We start from the raw sequence: 13,202 nt of genomic DNA, 5'->3' as shown, positions 1-13,202 counted from the left end.
GCCCTTTCACATGTTTGGCTTCTGCTGCTTCAAGAGCATCTCTTCCTCAGCTGGTAGATTCAATAGCAATTAAATTACTGTTCTTGGCTGGCTTTGAACTGTTGTGCAGCCCAGCCCAACCCAATGGGTTTGGGCTTCACAGTTTTCCTTCCAGAAGGAAAAAACCATGCCCAAAAGGCAGAGGCGGGTTCTTTTGCTGGGTCTCCTAGTGCCACAGTCCTGAACTTAGCCCAAAGTGACATGGTCACCCCGCAGTGCTGCCTGTAATTATCATTCTGCTTCCTACCAAAATAGCACCTCGCTGTTCCTGCACCTCCCGGGTAGCCGTTTGCTGGGAAATGCCACATGTCATCGATATAATTGTGTTTCTGGCTTGCAGCACTGGATGGGAGAACCTCCTTGACCAATGGAGACCTGGGACTGCATTCATCCCCTCCTCAGAAGAGCCTGCCGGAGCTGCCCCCTCCAAAGGTAGGTGTTACAAAACCTCCGCTGTTCACTGCCCAGCACTCAGCCTGGGGACATCAGCCCCTGAAGGCTTCGGGGCCACTTTTATTACACAGTGTGCAGCACAGCCAAACGGACAGAACTTTAATAAATCTCTCTCTATATATAAATATATACATAATCAACTAGGGTCTCCCCAGTGTATTAGTTTCCTGCCCCAGGCCAGGGGAAAAGTGGTTGGAAAAGGCAACATGGGTCTGTACAGCCCCACAGAGCCCATTTTCTCACTGCTTTTGATACTCAGAGGTGCAAGACCCCAGGCACTGTGCTCCAGCTTGCTGAGGGCTTGCTTCAAAAAACTACAAAAGAACATTCCTTTGGATCCATCCATAGGAGAGCTGTAAATCTTGCGAGGGTACAGTTTTACATGGTCAGCTTCCAGTGGGATTTTGTCCCCATGCCAGAAAGCCGGCCCAGCTGTCCTCGAGAGATTGTGGCTGTTCTGTTGTTGGTCTGACGTGGGAATTGCAGCAGCTGGGATTTGGGGATGTGAAAGGAAAGGAGGCCAGGGAGTGTATGTGGAGGGGACATGGAGGAGGGAAGGATGGTGCATCCGTGACCCCAGAGGAGAACCTGTTCCTTCCCTGGGCACAGGTGGAGTCCCCAGGACTTCAGCCTAGGATAGGCTGTGTGCTTTAGCAGGACAGCTCCTGCACATTTGCATCTGTAAGCTGGGCAGGAGGGGCCACTGCTCTGCTGGGGTGGCCTTTTCCCTATCCTTGCAGCTGGTTGATGATGAATTTTCAAAAGCCACTTCAAAGAAAATCCAGAAAATTAAAAACATTTTTTTTTACATACATTGTCTTGGGAAAAGGAATGGCAGAGCTAGCTACTCACTGCAGGGACTACTTTTGTAGGAAGACCCCAAGGAATCCAGCACCCCAAGCATTTTCCCCAAACAGCTCAGCTCACTGCCGCTCCTGGGTAAGCCCCTGGGATGCTGCCAGCTGATCTGCTGATATCTGCTGGCCTCCCCTGGGAGCTCCTGTCCTGAGCATCTGGTGCTGTGTCAAGTGTTATGGGGTGGCTCTAAAGAGTGCTACATCTTTCTGATAGGGCAACCGAAAAATTAAATGAGGAAATTAGGAAAAGCTGTTTTCAACTGTAGCTGACAAGGTCAGGCTGTGCTCGCAGGCCAGCTGCCTGTGCTGGGAGCTACCTTTGCTTGCTGGTGGAGTGAACCTCACTCACATAAAGCAGTCAGGTGCTTCCTCGCTGTAAGCATCCGAGAAGTATCAGCAGAGTTGGCTGCAAAGAGATCTGAGCACTCAGAGGTACTTAATATTTCAAGAACTGTGGCAACAGAGGGTGACCCAGCTGGGTCCTACTCATTTCTTTGGTTTTGTCCCAAAGTAGCCTTGAAGCACTAAGTCCCACGGGCTATAGCTCAGGTGTCAGGGTCCTTCCATCCTCCGGTAGCCCTGGCAGCTCTCTGTGTTCTGCCTCTTCTTGCAGCTGCCTGCCCGGGAGGTGGCAGGGCGCAGGCACGGACTCCCGAGATGGTTTCGTTTGCGTGCTCCGCTGTGTTGTAATGCAAGAGACAAATGTGCTGCGAGGGCCAGCCCGGCTGAGATAACGCAGCAGCATATGCTCTTTGATTTCAGATAAAGACAAAGCAACTCCACGTCTTTGGGGGAAAAAAAAAAAAAAAAAGAGGAAAAAAAAATGACTTCTGGGGCAGCTGAGGCTCAGTCCCACCTATTCCCCGTTGGATTCCATTGTCTGTAGGAAGCAAAACAGAGCAGCCCCTTCCCCCCACCCTTTCCCTGACACTCCTGGGATAGTGTCAGAAAACCCACAGCCTTTCTTTGTGTAGGCAATTTGTTTATGGTCATAACACAATGTGAGCTGGCTACACGCACAAGGCCACCGCAGATGACAATTACAGACATAATCCGGGCCGGGGAAGGGATTAAGGAAAGCTTTGGACTGGTTGTTCTTGTTTCTTGAATTTAACACATTAGTACAAGTTCCTAAACCTCGAAGTGTTTGGAGGCAAGTGTTTTCTGACAGCATGTCCTGTGTGGCCATGGGAAGCAAGCTCAGAGCCTGCTCACAGCAGCTGGCAGTCCCATGTCAGGAGGTGCCTTCATCCAAGACACCTGAAAAGGTGACAAGTGTGCAGCTCACCCGTGTGGGAGCAGGATTGTTGGCCAGCATGGGCAGGGTACATAGCTCCCATGGGCTCAGTGACATCTCTTATCAAGGGCAGTTAGCCAGAAAATCTTTTCCTTCAAAGCTTCCTATCTGCTTCTGGACAGCAGCACCCTTTGGTGGACATATCCAGGGCAGGGGGAACAGTTTTGAACCTCCATTTGATGGTGCTGGCGTGACCTGCAGAGGGAATTAACCTTCCTTAGACTATGCCGTGATGCTCAAGGCCACCTGGAGCAATTACCATGGTCCAGCATGAAGGGCCATGCATGATCCGTGACCTTCAGTATTGTGTCTGCAGAGAGAGGCCGGCTCTTCTGCCTGCCCTCCTGGGAGGCGTGGGGTTTTACCCCCATGCACTGAATGTCCTGTCTCGGTCCGAAGGCAGCAGGAGCGGTGTGAGCTGGAGCATAGCGCTGTCAGATGGCTGGGGGTGCTATGGCCTGGGTGAGGAGTGGGGAAACCTTGCTGGGGAACGAGGGGATGCTGTTTTGGGTTGTGATGGGAGAGGGGGGATGCCACGTGTTTTGGGGAAAATTGTAAGCTAAGGGCCCATCCAACTGTTATCTCCGGCTCTGCTGTACCACGTTCAACAGCCATGTGAATTACTTGAGAAGTAAAAAGGTTGTTTCTTAGCTTCCCCCCTTTTTTTTTTGTCATGTGTTGGTATTTCTAAAGGATCAAGGCACTGTTTTTCCTGCCTGCCTTTACTTGTGTTTAGGGAGGGGTTTGGCAGGCACCACAGGGATTTTCCACACTTGGACTCCTTTTAAAGACTTATTTTCCATCAGTGTTGTTTATCCATTTCCTTCATTTTTTATTTATTTTTTTTTTTGCTCAGAGCACAATTAAAGATTCCTAATATTTCCTGAAACAGAGATTTTTAGCCAATGGTTTGCTATCTGCCAGACTTAGAGATATGACCCGTGGGTGCTCAGGCTGTGCTTTCGAGTGTAAAGCCAGAATTGCACCAAGTGTCCACCCCACTGCTTCCTTGTGAAGGCAATCGGTAGCTCAGAGGATCGTCCCCTTCCGAGGAGCAGCCTGGGAGGGGTCAGCGTGGCAGGCACAAGTCCCAGTTCATGATAAGGCCAACAGGCTGGAGCTGCTGCTTATGGGGAAATGTACAAGTCCATCCTTCCAGGGCTTTCAGCAAAATTAAAGAAAGTAATATTTATGATGCAATTATGCAGTAATTTCGGAGAACTTTCTACTTTAACTGGAAACCTTCACCAGACTAATAATTTTTCTTCCCTGTCATCTCAGCTTGTTTACATAAAAACTCTAGAATATGTTTTAGTGCTACAGAAAGGATGCCCCATTGTTTTCAGGCATCTGTTTTTACCTTAAATCATGCTTCTTTTTTTTTATGTATTTTTTTTGTTACTTATTCTGCAGATTCCTGAAACAAAACAACCTTTGGTCCCCAAGATCGAATCCCCAGAAGGATATTATGAAGAGGCCGAGCCATGTGATGTCTCTCTAAACGGTATATCACAGCTAACTGTCTGGGGGGTTATGTGTGAGACGGACGACTTGAGGTTTATGAGAAAATTACACTAAAAACATACAATTCTTACAGCTTATGAGACAGATTTTGCCTTCTGATTCTGGTCACATGTAATATCATAGGTCTAATGCCAGCTGAAAAGAAAAGTCTAATGAGTTACTCAAAGTTTTAAGTTTACTTTAGAAATAAGTAGTGTGTCTGGGTTAATATGACATCATTGTAAAATATTTTAAGTCATTGTGGATTCTCATTGTCTTGATGGTTTTCTGGAAGATGGGCTCTAGTCAAATGCTGGTTTCCATTCGGAAGTGGTGAAGCTGTGGTGGCTTGCATTTATGTCCTGCTGCTCTGTTTGTCCCTTTGGGGCTCAAAATTGATGACTCTGACCTGTTAGCTGCTGTAACAGGTTTTATAATTGACTATTTACTCAGCTCTGTCTCTTTGGGTTGTTAAACTATTTGTAAGCTTGTTCTAAAAGCCACCCATCATGTGAGGGGACGGCGTGGATTCGCTGTGCACGCTCACTCACGCCCGTGTCCCGGTAATGTCCTTCTTCGTGCGTCCTTCTTTTCGGGACTACCCTTTATGAGAGATTACCACCCTCCGATCTGGTAGCAGCTGATCTTGTCATTGCTGTAGGAGCCATTTGAGTCTGAATGATGGAGATGATACCGCACTGCAGGAGAGGCAGCTCTCAGCTCAGCACCATTGACTGCAGGGTGCAGCCGTGCACGTGGCACAGGGTAGATCTGAGCAGGAGGAGTTGAGGCAAGCAGAGAAGTGAGAGCTAGGGATAAAAGTGGGATTTGGATCAAAGCTCTCGGCTGTTGAATCAGAGCTGTCCATGAGAGAAGCTGAGCACTCCACAGCCCTGGTGTGCAATACCAGGCGGTAAAACTCCCGTGGCCCTGCTTGAAGCCACCTGGGGCTGGTTTTATGTGGGTATCCTTGCAGCAGCATGTCCCCCTCACACACTGGGGTGGCTCATAGCTCAGTGTGGGTCCCTGGTATCATCCAGGCTTAGGATTTTCAGTGCTGTTCAGAGATGCAAATACACCCAGCAGGGCCAGTTGGAGACCTAAGGCACCCGGAGATCACAGCCTGCAAGTGTGGTAGAAGAGAAGATCCCCACGTGATGGGAGCACTGTCAAAACAAGGTGTTTGTGGGGGCTGGCGGTGCTGTCTGTGGCTGCTGTTAGCAACTGTTTGACCAGCAGGCTTGGTGTTTCACGCCTCTAAACGCAGAGCACGCTGCAGCTTGCCCTGAGCGAAAGCACCAGGCACTGACCTTGGCCCTGTGGTGTGGTGCTAACGGGGTGCAGCTGCAGCGTGTGCTTTAAACAAGGGTGTCCTGAAAAAGCCAGACCTGGGTGCCTGCAGGGAGGAGAGCAGCAGGAAGAGAAGGGGGTGGGTGGCCACCGCCACTGGGCTGCGTGTCAGGAGCTAGCGAGGTGAAACCCTTTTGTCTCCAAGCCCAGACAGTGATGCCAGGCACCACCAAGTGCAGCATCGCAGCAAAAAGCAGAGATCCAAGCCCGAGAAGGGCACAGAGATGGGATGTGCAAGCCCAGACAGTGCTGCCACGGCGTGTGGTGCCTTTACCACCCGTGAACGCGGCACCACCCGTGCCCTCTGCAGGCCCCAGCAGGTCCCTTCTGCACAAAGCGCCTGCGTGCTGCAACGCAGGTACCTCTCAAGGGAATTTGTGTGGGAAGGGAGAGAGCACTGTGCTGCTGGGAATCTCTTGTTTTTTGGTAAATTCGTGTGTCAGGGGGCTCGTTGGGGTGAGTGGGAAGGAGGAGTAGGGACAGACAGGCAATAGCACCCTGCAGTACCTGCTTACAGGGAGTGATGCTCGTTGCCAGCAACTGCTTGGAGACCTCAGTGTGGCTGGCATTGCTAAAGGGTGGTGGGAACACGTATGGGTTTGCCCAGGGCTCTTCTGGCCACGTATGCTGAAGTGTGACCCCAGCACCCTCTGAGACCTCGCTGCTCACCCCTGCAGGCTGGCAGAGCAGGGAGCTGCTCGTGGTGTTGCTGACAGCGTGAGCCTTGGAAGACACCCTTGGCTCTCCAAGCAAATGGGCGTAGCGAAATTAAACAAAAATAGGAACACTAGTAAAATTAGGGAGCGCGCTGCCAAGAAAGGACATCAAAGCAAGCCTCCAGATGGGCTGAGGAGATAGAGGGTTTGTGCATCATCAGAGGTGGGACTGCAAACAGTGTAACAAACTGTGGGTGAACTAATTAAAATGAAACGGGCAGGAGAGACCCTTGGGTCTTGGGGTTCCTCTTTCATCGTCATCATCCCCGCCTCTCCGCTGGGGATGCCTCTGCCTTCACCGTACGGCTTCAGCAAGCGCTGCTGCTTCCTTTTCCTCCCAGACCGAGAGGTGTTAAACCGTTACCGTTCCCTTCCTCCGCTGTATTTGCATAAGTGCAGGCTGTGATAAGAGACAGAGTGAAAATGGAAGGGGCAACGTGACTGGTGCCTGCCGACTGAGCAACGATTACTGCAACTGAGCCAGCTCGTCTGCCTTCGCTGGTTTTAATTCTGATGATGATGATCCTTTCTGAAGGGGAATCCCCTTGCTGGAGGGGGCTGGTTGCAAGCTCCCCAGGCCCCTTGTCCCTGTTGGAAGCTGATGCAGGGGATGGGGCAGCCTCACCGGCAGAGGGGGGAGCGGGACCCGAGCCAGGCTGTTGCCCTTGTTCTTTGCATTTTCTTATCTGTGGCTTTCTCTCTTTGTTTCCCTTTCTCTTTGCTTTTGACTGTGCAGGTCTTTTTGGTAGGCTTGCTGCGGCTGGACCCAGGCCAGGGTTGCAGGTTACTGAGGGTGTTATTTATGCCACAATAACGATGGGTATGGCATGCTTTTAACCCCAAAGTGCTTTTCCTTTATTATTATTTTTCTTTGAAACCTCATATTTAGCCAAGGCAATCAAATGCTTCCCCCCGGCACTGCCCGTTACGTGCATGAAGGGTGGTCGGAGCTCCCTGCATCGCTGTATCGATGGGCAGCCCAGGCAGCCGTGGGAAGACCAAACAGGAAGGCAGAGCTGGGTCTAGATAAGGGCATGGCGGAAAGCCTCTGGGGTGGTTTGGTTTCATAATTCTGTCTGGGTCAAAAGTAGCTTGCAGGTGTTATTTTGGCACAGGAGAGACTGGAAATCTCAGCAGAACTGGAGGAGGGGAGTTGAATAGCTCTGAATCCTTGTAAGAGAAGAAATGGGGAAAAACACACTCTGGTTTTTCAAAACTTGCCATCAGAGCATCTCTGCTGTGTGTTGGTGTCTAATTTTCTGAATCTAGGAGGCTGCCACTGATGCCACTTCAACAAGAGGATAAAACTTTGGTCTTAGCTGAAGCTGCCAGTAGGCAAAGACCTTGTATTGAAGTGCCCGAGCTGTCTGCCTTGGGATGGAGTGAGCTCTAGGGGTAATTACAGTGTTAGCACAAGTCACCCAAGCAGGGCTTGTCCCAGTTTGCCAGCTGGAAACACATCCTGGAAAACACCTTTCCATCAGGAGGCCACAGCAGTGCTGCCAGGCCAGGAGGGTCTGGAGATGGTGAGCCAGGAGTGTGTGCCAGCAGTATTCAAAGACGTTGAAAGGCAGTCTTTTTTATTTTATTTTATTTTATTTTATTTTATTTTATTTTATTTTATTTTATTTTATTTTATTAAGTTGGTTAAATTGGGGCAGCTTTGTGCTGACCACTTGAGGGATGTTGTAGAGTGAGATTTCACTGGAGGAGGCTGGGGGTAAGGCTGTAGCTTTGTTTCTTCATCTCAGTTCCTTTTATTTTAAAAACAAACCCAAGCTAAGAAACGCTCTTCAATGAAGCTCCTGATGCTTTTCCTCTCTTATTTTACACCAATCCAACAATGTTACTTTTATGTGGATATTGAGATTTGATGAGAATCTAAATTAGATTAAATTCTGGTGAGGGAAACTTGATGACCTTTCTCAGTTTGATCAGATAAGAATGTCAAACTCTACGCAGATGGTGCCCAAATCTTGCCATCTTGCCATGCGAGCTTACGTAGCAGTGATGGGGATCCGGTTCCTCATGAATAAGAGCTGTACTGTAGACACCATCAAAGCACTGCAAATTCCCCTGCAGCCATCAGGAACATTTTTGTTGTTTCTGATGAATCTGACGCCAATGGCCAGCTGCTGCTATCAGCTGAAAACTCCTATCGCCTCCCATTAGAGCCGAGCATTGAAAATCCCAGCTTACCCTAATAAAGTAGCAATCAGTTCAAGAATGAACATGAAAAATATGCTTGTTACTATTTACCGCTGCCACTTATGACTAATTCTTGCTGCTGCAACAGTGTGTTACTTCAAAGCCCCTTGATGTCCCTTAGATCTGTTAGCCCGGAGAGGGAAAGTGGCATGACATCTCCAATACAACAGATCCTTGCTTGTTGCATGGCTTTGCAAATACCATTCTTACTTTTGACATTCAGAGAACAAGGGGTGATTATAGCTTGCTGTTGCCTTAAAATTTTTATTTGGCTTGAAGTGGAAAGCAGAGAAAGCATCTTGGCAGGAAAAAAAAAAAAAAAGGCAGAAAGCATCAGAAAACATCTAGGGGAATGTTCTCAAACTTGTGGTCAACCGAGATGTGTCTTTTGAGTGTTTGCTAACTGAGGCTATTAGACTCAAAACATTTCAATTAGATTAATATTGGGCTAGGAAGAAAAAAAGAAAAAAGAAAAGATCTGTGAGGGTCATTTTCCTGTTGATTATCCTCTGCAGGAGTTGTTCAAAAGACACATCCCTATGCTTGCAGCTTTTGCATGGCTGAGCATGGCTGTGGCAAGCAATAGGCCCAGAGCTGTCCGAGGGATATACTTACTGACAAAGCTTTGCTTTTGTTTTAGAAGATGGTGAAGCCGTCAGCAGCTCCTATGAATCTTACGATGAAGAAGAGAGCAGCAAAGGCAAGTCAGCAACCCACCAGTGGCCATCCACAGAGGCCACCATCGAGCTGATGAAGGACGCCCGTATCTGTGCGTTTCTATGGAGGAAGAAGTGGCTGGGGCAGTGGGCGAAACAGCTGTGTGTCATCAAGGACACCAGGCTGCTGGTGCGTATATCCTCTGCTGGCTGCCTACAACAACCTAAACCAACCTATTTACACCATAGGTGTATAGACATATGCATAGAGATGACCTGTGTGTAGTCTGCATACATAGACGTGGCATCCTTGTAGGTCCTAAACCTTCTTGTGTTCAGTGCACTTAATGCATGAGGTTGCACGGAGCCACTTCTAGTGGTGAGCTCATGCCAGCAAGCAAAAGGGAAGGCTCCTCTTGTCTCTCACTTGTCCATCTTCCTTTCCCAGTGCTACAAGAGCTCCAAAGACCACAACCCTCAGCTGGATGTGAACTTGCTGGGCTGCACCGTCATTCACAAGGAAAAGCAAGTGAGGAAGAAAGAGCACAAGCTGAAGATCATCCCCATGAATGCTGATGTCATCGTGCTGGGGCTGCAGAGTAAAGACCAGGCAGAGCAGTGGCTCAGGGTCAGTGACATCCCTGGGGTTGCCCAGGTCTTCATCTGCCAGGGAAGGCAGGTCCCTGAGCATTTCCTTCAGGCTGCAGTGCCTGGCATACCAGCCCATCGGGAGCCCTGTGTGCCAAGGGGGAAGCTCCTCACTTCCCTCCAGCTTCCCTCCATGCATGTGGTGTGGCTCAGCCCCTGCTTCTCCCCATGCTGATGGGTGGTGTTGGTGCTGCAGGAGCGCCTGCCTCAGTGAGGCAGGTGTGAACACGGGGAGGGAGGGACAGGTAACCAGGGAAAGCCTTTCGGAAGGGCCCTCTAGCATTATTGTCTTGACTCCTCAGAAATGCAGAGGGAAGGTAAGAAAGAAATGTGAGAGTGCTACGTGCTTCGTGCTCCTGCACAGGGCTGTACATCTTCCAGAGACGAACGTCTCTGAATCCCAACAAGACCATATCTGATTTCCATCCTGTTCTCGCGTGCTCTGGCTCCTTCCTCCCTGCAAGCCCATATACAAATAGACCACTTCATTTTCATGTCTGGGTTAGCTTCTTCCTGGAGCAACCCACCGCCTCCTGTGTGCGGGAGGCCACAGAGCACCTCGCAGCCCAGCCACCACAGCAGGAGTGTGTGGGGGGAGAGTGCCCAGCGTGAAGTGGCTGAGGACAGGGGGCAATGCATCCCTTGCCTTGGGATGGCAGCAGAAGAGGGAGCCTCTGCAGAGCCTGGGGCAGCACCAGGGCTCCCTGGCTGACCTGGAACAGGAGGGACTCTGGGGGTCTAGCAGGATGTCCTGTTTTTGCCTGTCTGTGGTTGTGGGGAGTAGCATCGGTCCTGTTTCTGCGCTGTACTCACCAGCTGTGGCTTTGTCTTCTGCACAGGTAATCCAGGAGACCAGCGGTCTGCAGTGCGAAGGAGGCAGTGAAGGCAACCAGTACATCCCAGACTCACAGCGCCTCACTTACCCAAAGGTACACCTTGCCCCAAGGAGAGGAGGAATAGGGGGATGACTTCTCCACCCTATTCTTTTAATAAATAGCAGTTGTAGGTACATTAATTGTGTCTGAGCAGAGGTGGATACAAACGTAACCCACCACCTGGTCTGCTAAAAAGGAGCATTAATGGAACAATCTGAACTTTCTTGCCACATCTTTCCCTCAAAACTGACCCAGCCATGAGCTCCCCTCCATACAGGGGAGCAGCCAGGGGGGAAATTCCCTGTGACGCAGCGGGTTGTATGTGTCTGCATAGCTGATGTCTGGTGCTTGTTGGCAGGTGGAGCTCTCTGAGAGGTACTCTGCAGCCTCAGAGAGTGGGAGCAGCACAGAGGGGCACCCAGAGACAGCTGAGACGACAAAAGATGGTAAAAACTCACCCTGGGAATGAGGGGAAACTTTGTGTGCAGTGAGGGTTTCTGTGGCTTCTCAGTCTGCTGCCAACCCAAACTGACCCAATGCAGGGTGACAACCACCTGTAAATTCACTAACTGAGAACTTGATTTCATTGCTTTTCATTCCATAATGAATAGGCAGGTGAACACTGGGATTTCTCAGTAGTTACTGTGTTTCGCTAGGGCTTGAGAAATCTGGGTGTGAGGCCCTGCCCTGCCACAGAGATCCTGCATGAATCCGGGCAAGTCGCTTTGGGATGGTTTTAGCTGGCATAAATGCAGCCTAAGTGACTTTTTTGTTTGTTTGTTTCTGGTAGTTAAGAAGAAAGGCACAACAGGCCTAAAACTAAGCAACCTGATGAATCTTGGGAGGAAAAAATCCAACTCCATGGATAGCCCAGAGCGATCCCTGGAGACCTCAAGTAAGTGGCAGCACAAACTCCTCTGCAGGGACTTGTCTCAGGGCTGGACCCTGGTGTGCAGTGCGGGGTGAGCACCAGGCATCATGGTCTGCAGTGTGCATGCATTGGGAGGCAAAAAAGCCACTGTCCACGTGGTCCGTGCCAATAAATCCACACAGATTATGGTGCCTCCTCATGTTAAGGTGACTGTGGTGCTTACAAGGGCAGGCCATAGCTCACAGGGTGACTCAAGAGCAAGGGCAGATAATACCAGACACACGTGGGATTCAACAGGGAGGAGGTTGTGTGGGTCAACTGGAATTATCATTTGGGACCAACTTTGCCCAGGTGTCTGTAGTCAGCTTGCTGCTCCAAGCCTAATTTGAATTTTTGAATTTTTTTAATTTTAAGGGTCCCATTTTGAACCGATTTTCACCCGTTCATCCTGTTTTGTCTGGTTCAGGACCACTCATCTTTGTGTTTCTGCTCTTCATCATTGCCTGTGGCTTTTTGTGGTGAACTCAGAACTGACTTACTCCCCATGCACAGAAATGACTTTTGATTCACCCCTGCCCCGTGTGGTACAAAATATGACCCAATAACCTGTGCTTGCTTGCAGGTTACCTGAACGTGTTTGTGAACAGCCAGTGGAAGTCCCGCTGGTGTCAGATAAAAGATGGTCACCTCCATTTCTACCAGGACAAGAACCGAAGCAAACTGGCTCAGCAGCCCCTGAGTTTGGTGGGTTGTGAAATTATCCCGGATCCAAGCCCTGATCATCTCTACTCCTTCCGCATCCTGCACAATGGGGAGGAACGGCTCATTCTGGAGGTAGGCTGTGTATCTCCAAGCTCATTCATCTTTAAATGGTCGGTTTGGGTGTCTTAGCAGGCCTAAAACCTCTCAGTGCACAGAAGCTAAATGTTTTAAAGGTCCTTTAGAGAAGACTTCACTTCAGCAAACAGAGGCTGAAGCATTGGACTTTGGTTTACCAGACCACAGTCACCTAGAAGGTGTCCTGCCCGCCTGGTACTCCAGGCTGCCTCTGATGCTGGAGGTGTTCAAAGCCAGGTTAGACGGGGCTTTGCCAACCTGATCTAGTGAGTGGCATCCCTGCCCATGGCAGAGGGGTGGAATTAGATGATCTTTAAGGTCCCTTCCCACCCAAACCATTCTGTGATTCTATGAACTTTATCTTCTGAAAACAGAGAGTCCCAAAGCCGTGGGTCATGAGTGCATCCTAAGTAAACCGATCACAGATCTGCCTCTGAAAGCGCAAGTGAATTTGTCTCCATCTGCTACTTTCCTTTGCCTGCATCTAGGCTGCTTATCTCTAATCTTAGTTCTCTCTGACGACAGCCTGATTATGGTAGGAGGTGGACAATGTGAGCAATTTCCTGTATTTTTCCAGTGGGTGGAATATTTATAGCTAAACAACTGACTTTGAGTGCCTGCCGTGAAGTTTTTAGGTGTTTTTGCTTAGCCTCTGATCCAGGTTATGTCTATGTCCAAGACATTTTGCCTAATTACAGATGTGAAGAAAAGGTGCTGGGAGCATTTACATTTTGTGAATGGAAGAAACTGCATTTTGTTGGGCCACCAGCCTCAATGTACAGACTGGCTGGCTGGCTTCCCAGGCACTGGGAAGTCTGTGCTAAATAAAACAGATTGGAAGCTTAAAATATGCTTTCCAGTTTGGGATTCACTTGCCCTGAATTTTACTTTG

General features: G+C 49.5%; 1 protein-coding gene across 3 annotated transcripts in view; it reads left to right on the top strand.

The window, feature by feature from the left end:
* Nucleotides 1-13,202, top strand: part of AFAP1L2 (actin filament associated protein 1 like 2) — a 64,037-nt gene that overhangs the window by 42,898 nt on the left and 7,937 nt on the right. Inside the window, exons 4-11 of one of the 3 annotated variants that reach the window (XM_068688664.1) lie at nt 380-471; nt 4,060-4,150; nt 9,064-9,269; nt 9,528-9,707; nt 10,567-10,656; nt 10,961-11,048; nt 11,393-11,497; nt 12,096-12,307. In XM_068688664.1, the coding sequence (XP_068544765.1) occupies nt 380-471; nt 4,060-4,150; nt 9,064-9,269; nt 9,528-9,707; nt 10,567-10,656; nt 10,961-11,048; nt 11,393-11,497; nt 12,096-12,307 (1,064 nt within the window). Of the gene's footprint in view, nt 1-379; nt 472-4,059; nt 4,151-5,554; nt 5,858-9,063; nt 9,270-9,527; nt 9,708-10,566; nt 10,657-10,960; nt 11,049-11,392; nt 11,498-12,095; nt 12,308-13,202 lie in introns of those variants that run through there. The other 2 variants (XM_068688665.1, XM_068688666.1) reach the window with 2 other exon arrangements.

The sequence above is a fragment of the Anas acuta genome, chromosome 7 (genome assembly GCF_963932015.1).
Source record: "Anas acuta chromosome 7, bAnaAcu1.1, whole genome shotgun sequence".
NCBI lineage: Eukaryota > Metazoa > Chordata > Aves > Anseriformes > Anatidae > Anas > Anas acuta.
Note: the sequence above shows the minus strand (reverse complement) of the source record. Positions and strands in the feature narration are given on the sequence as shown.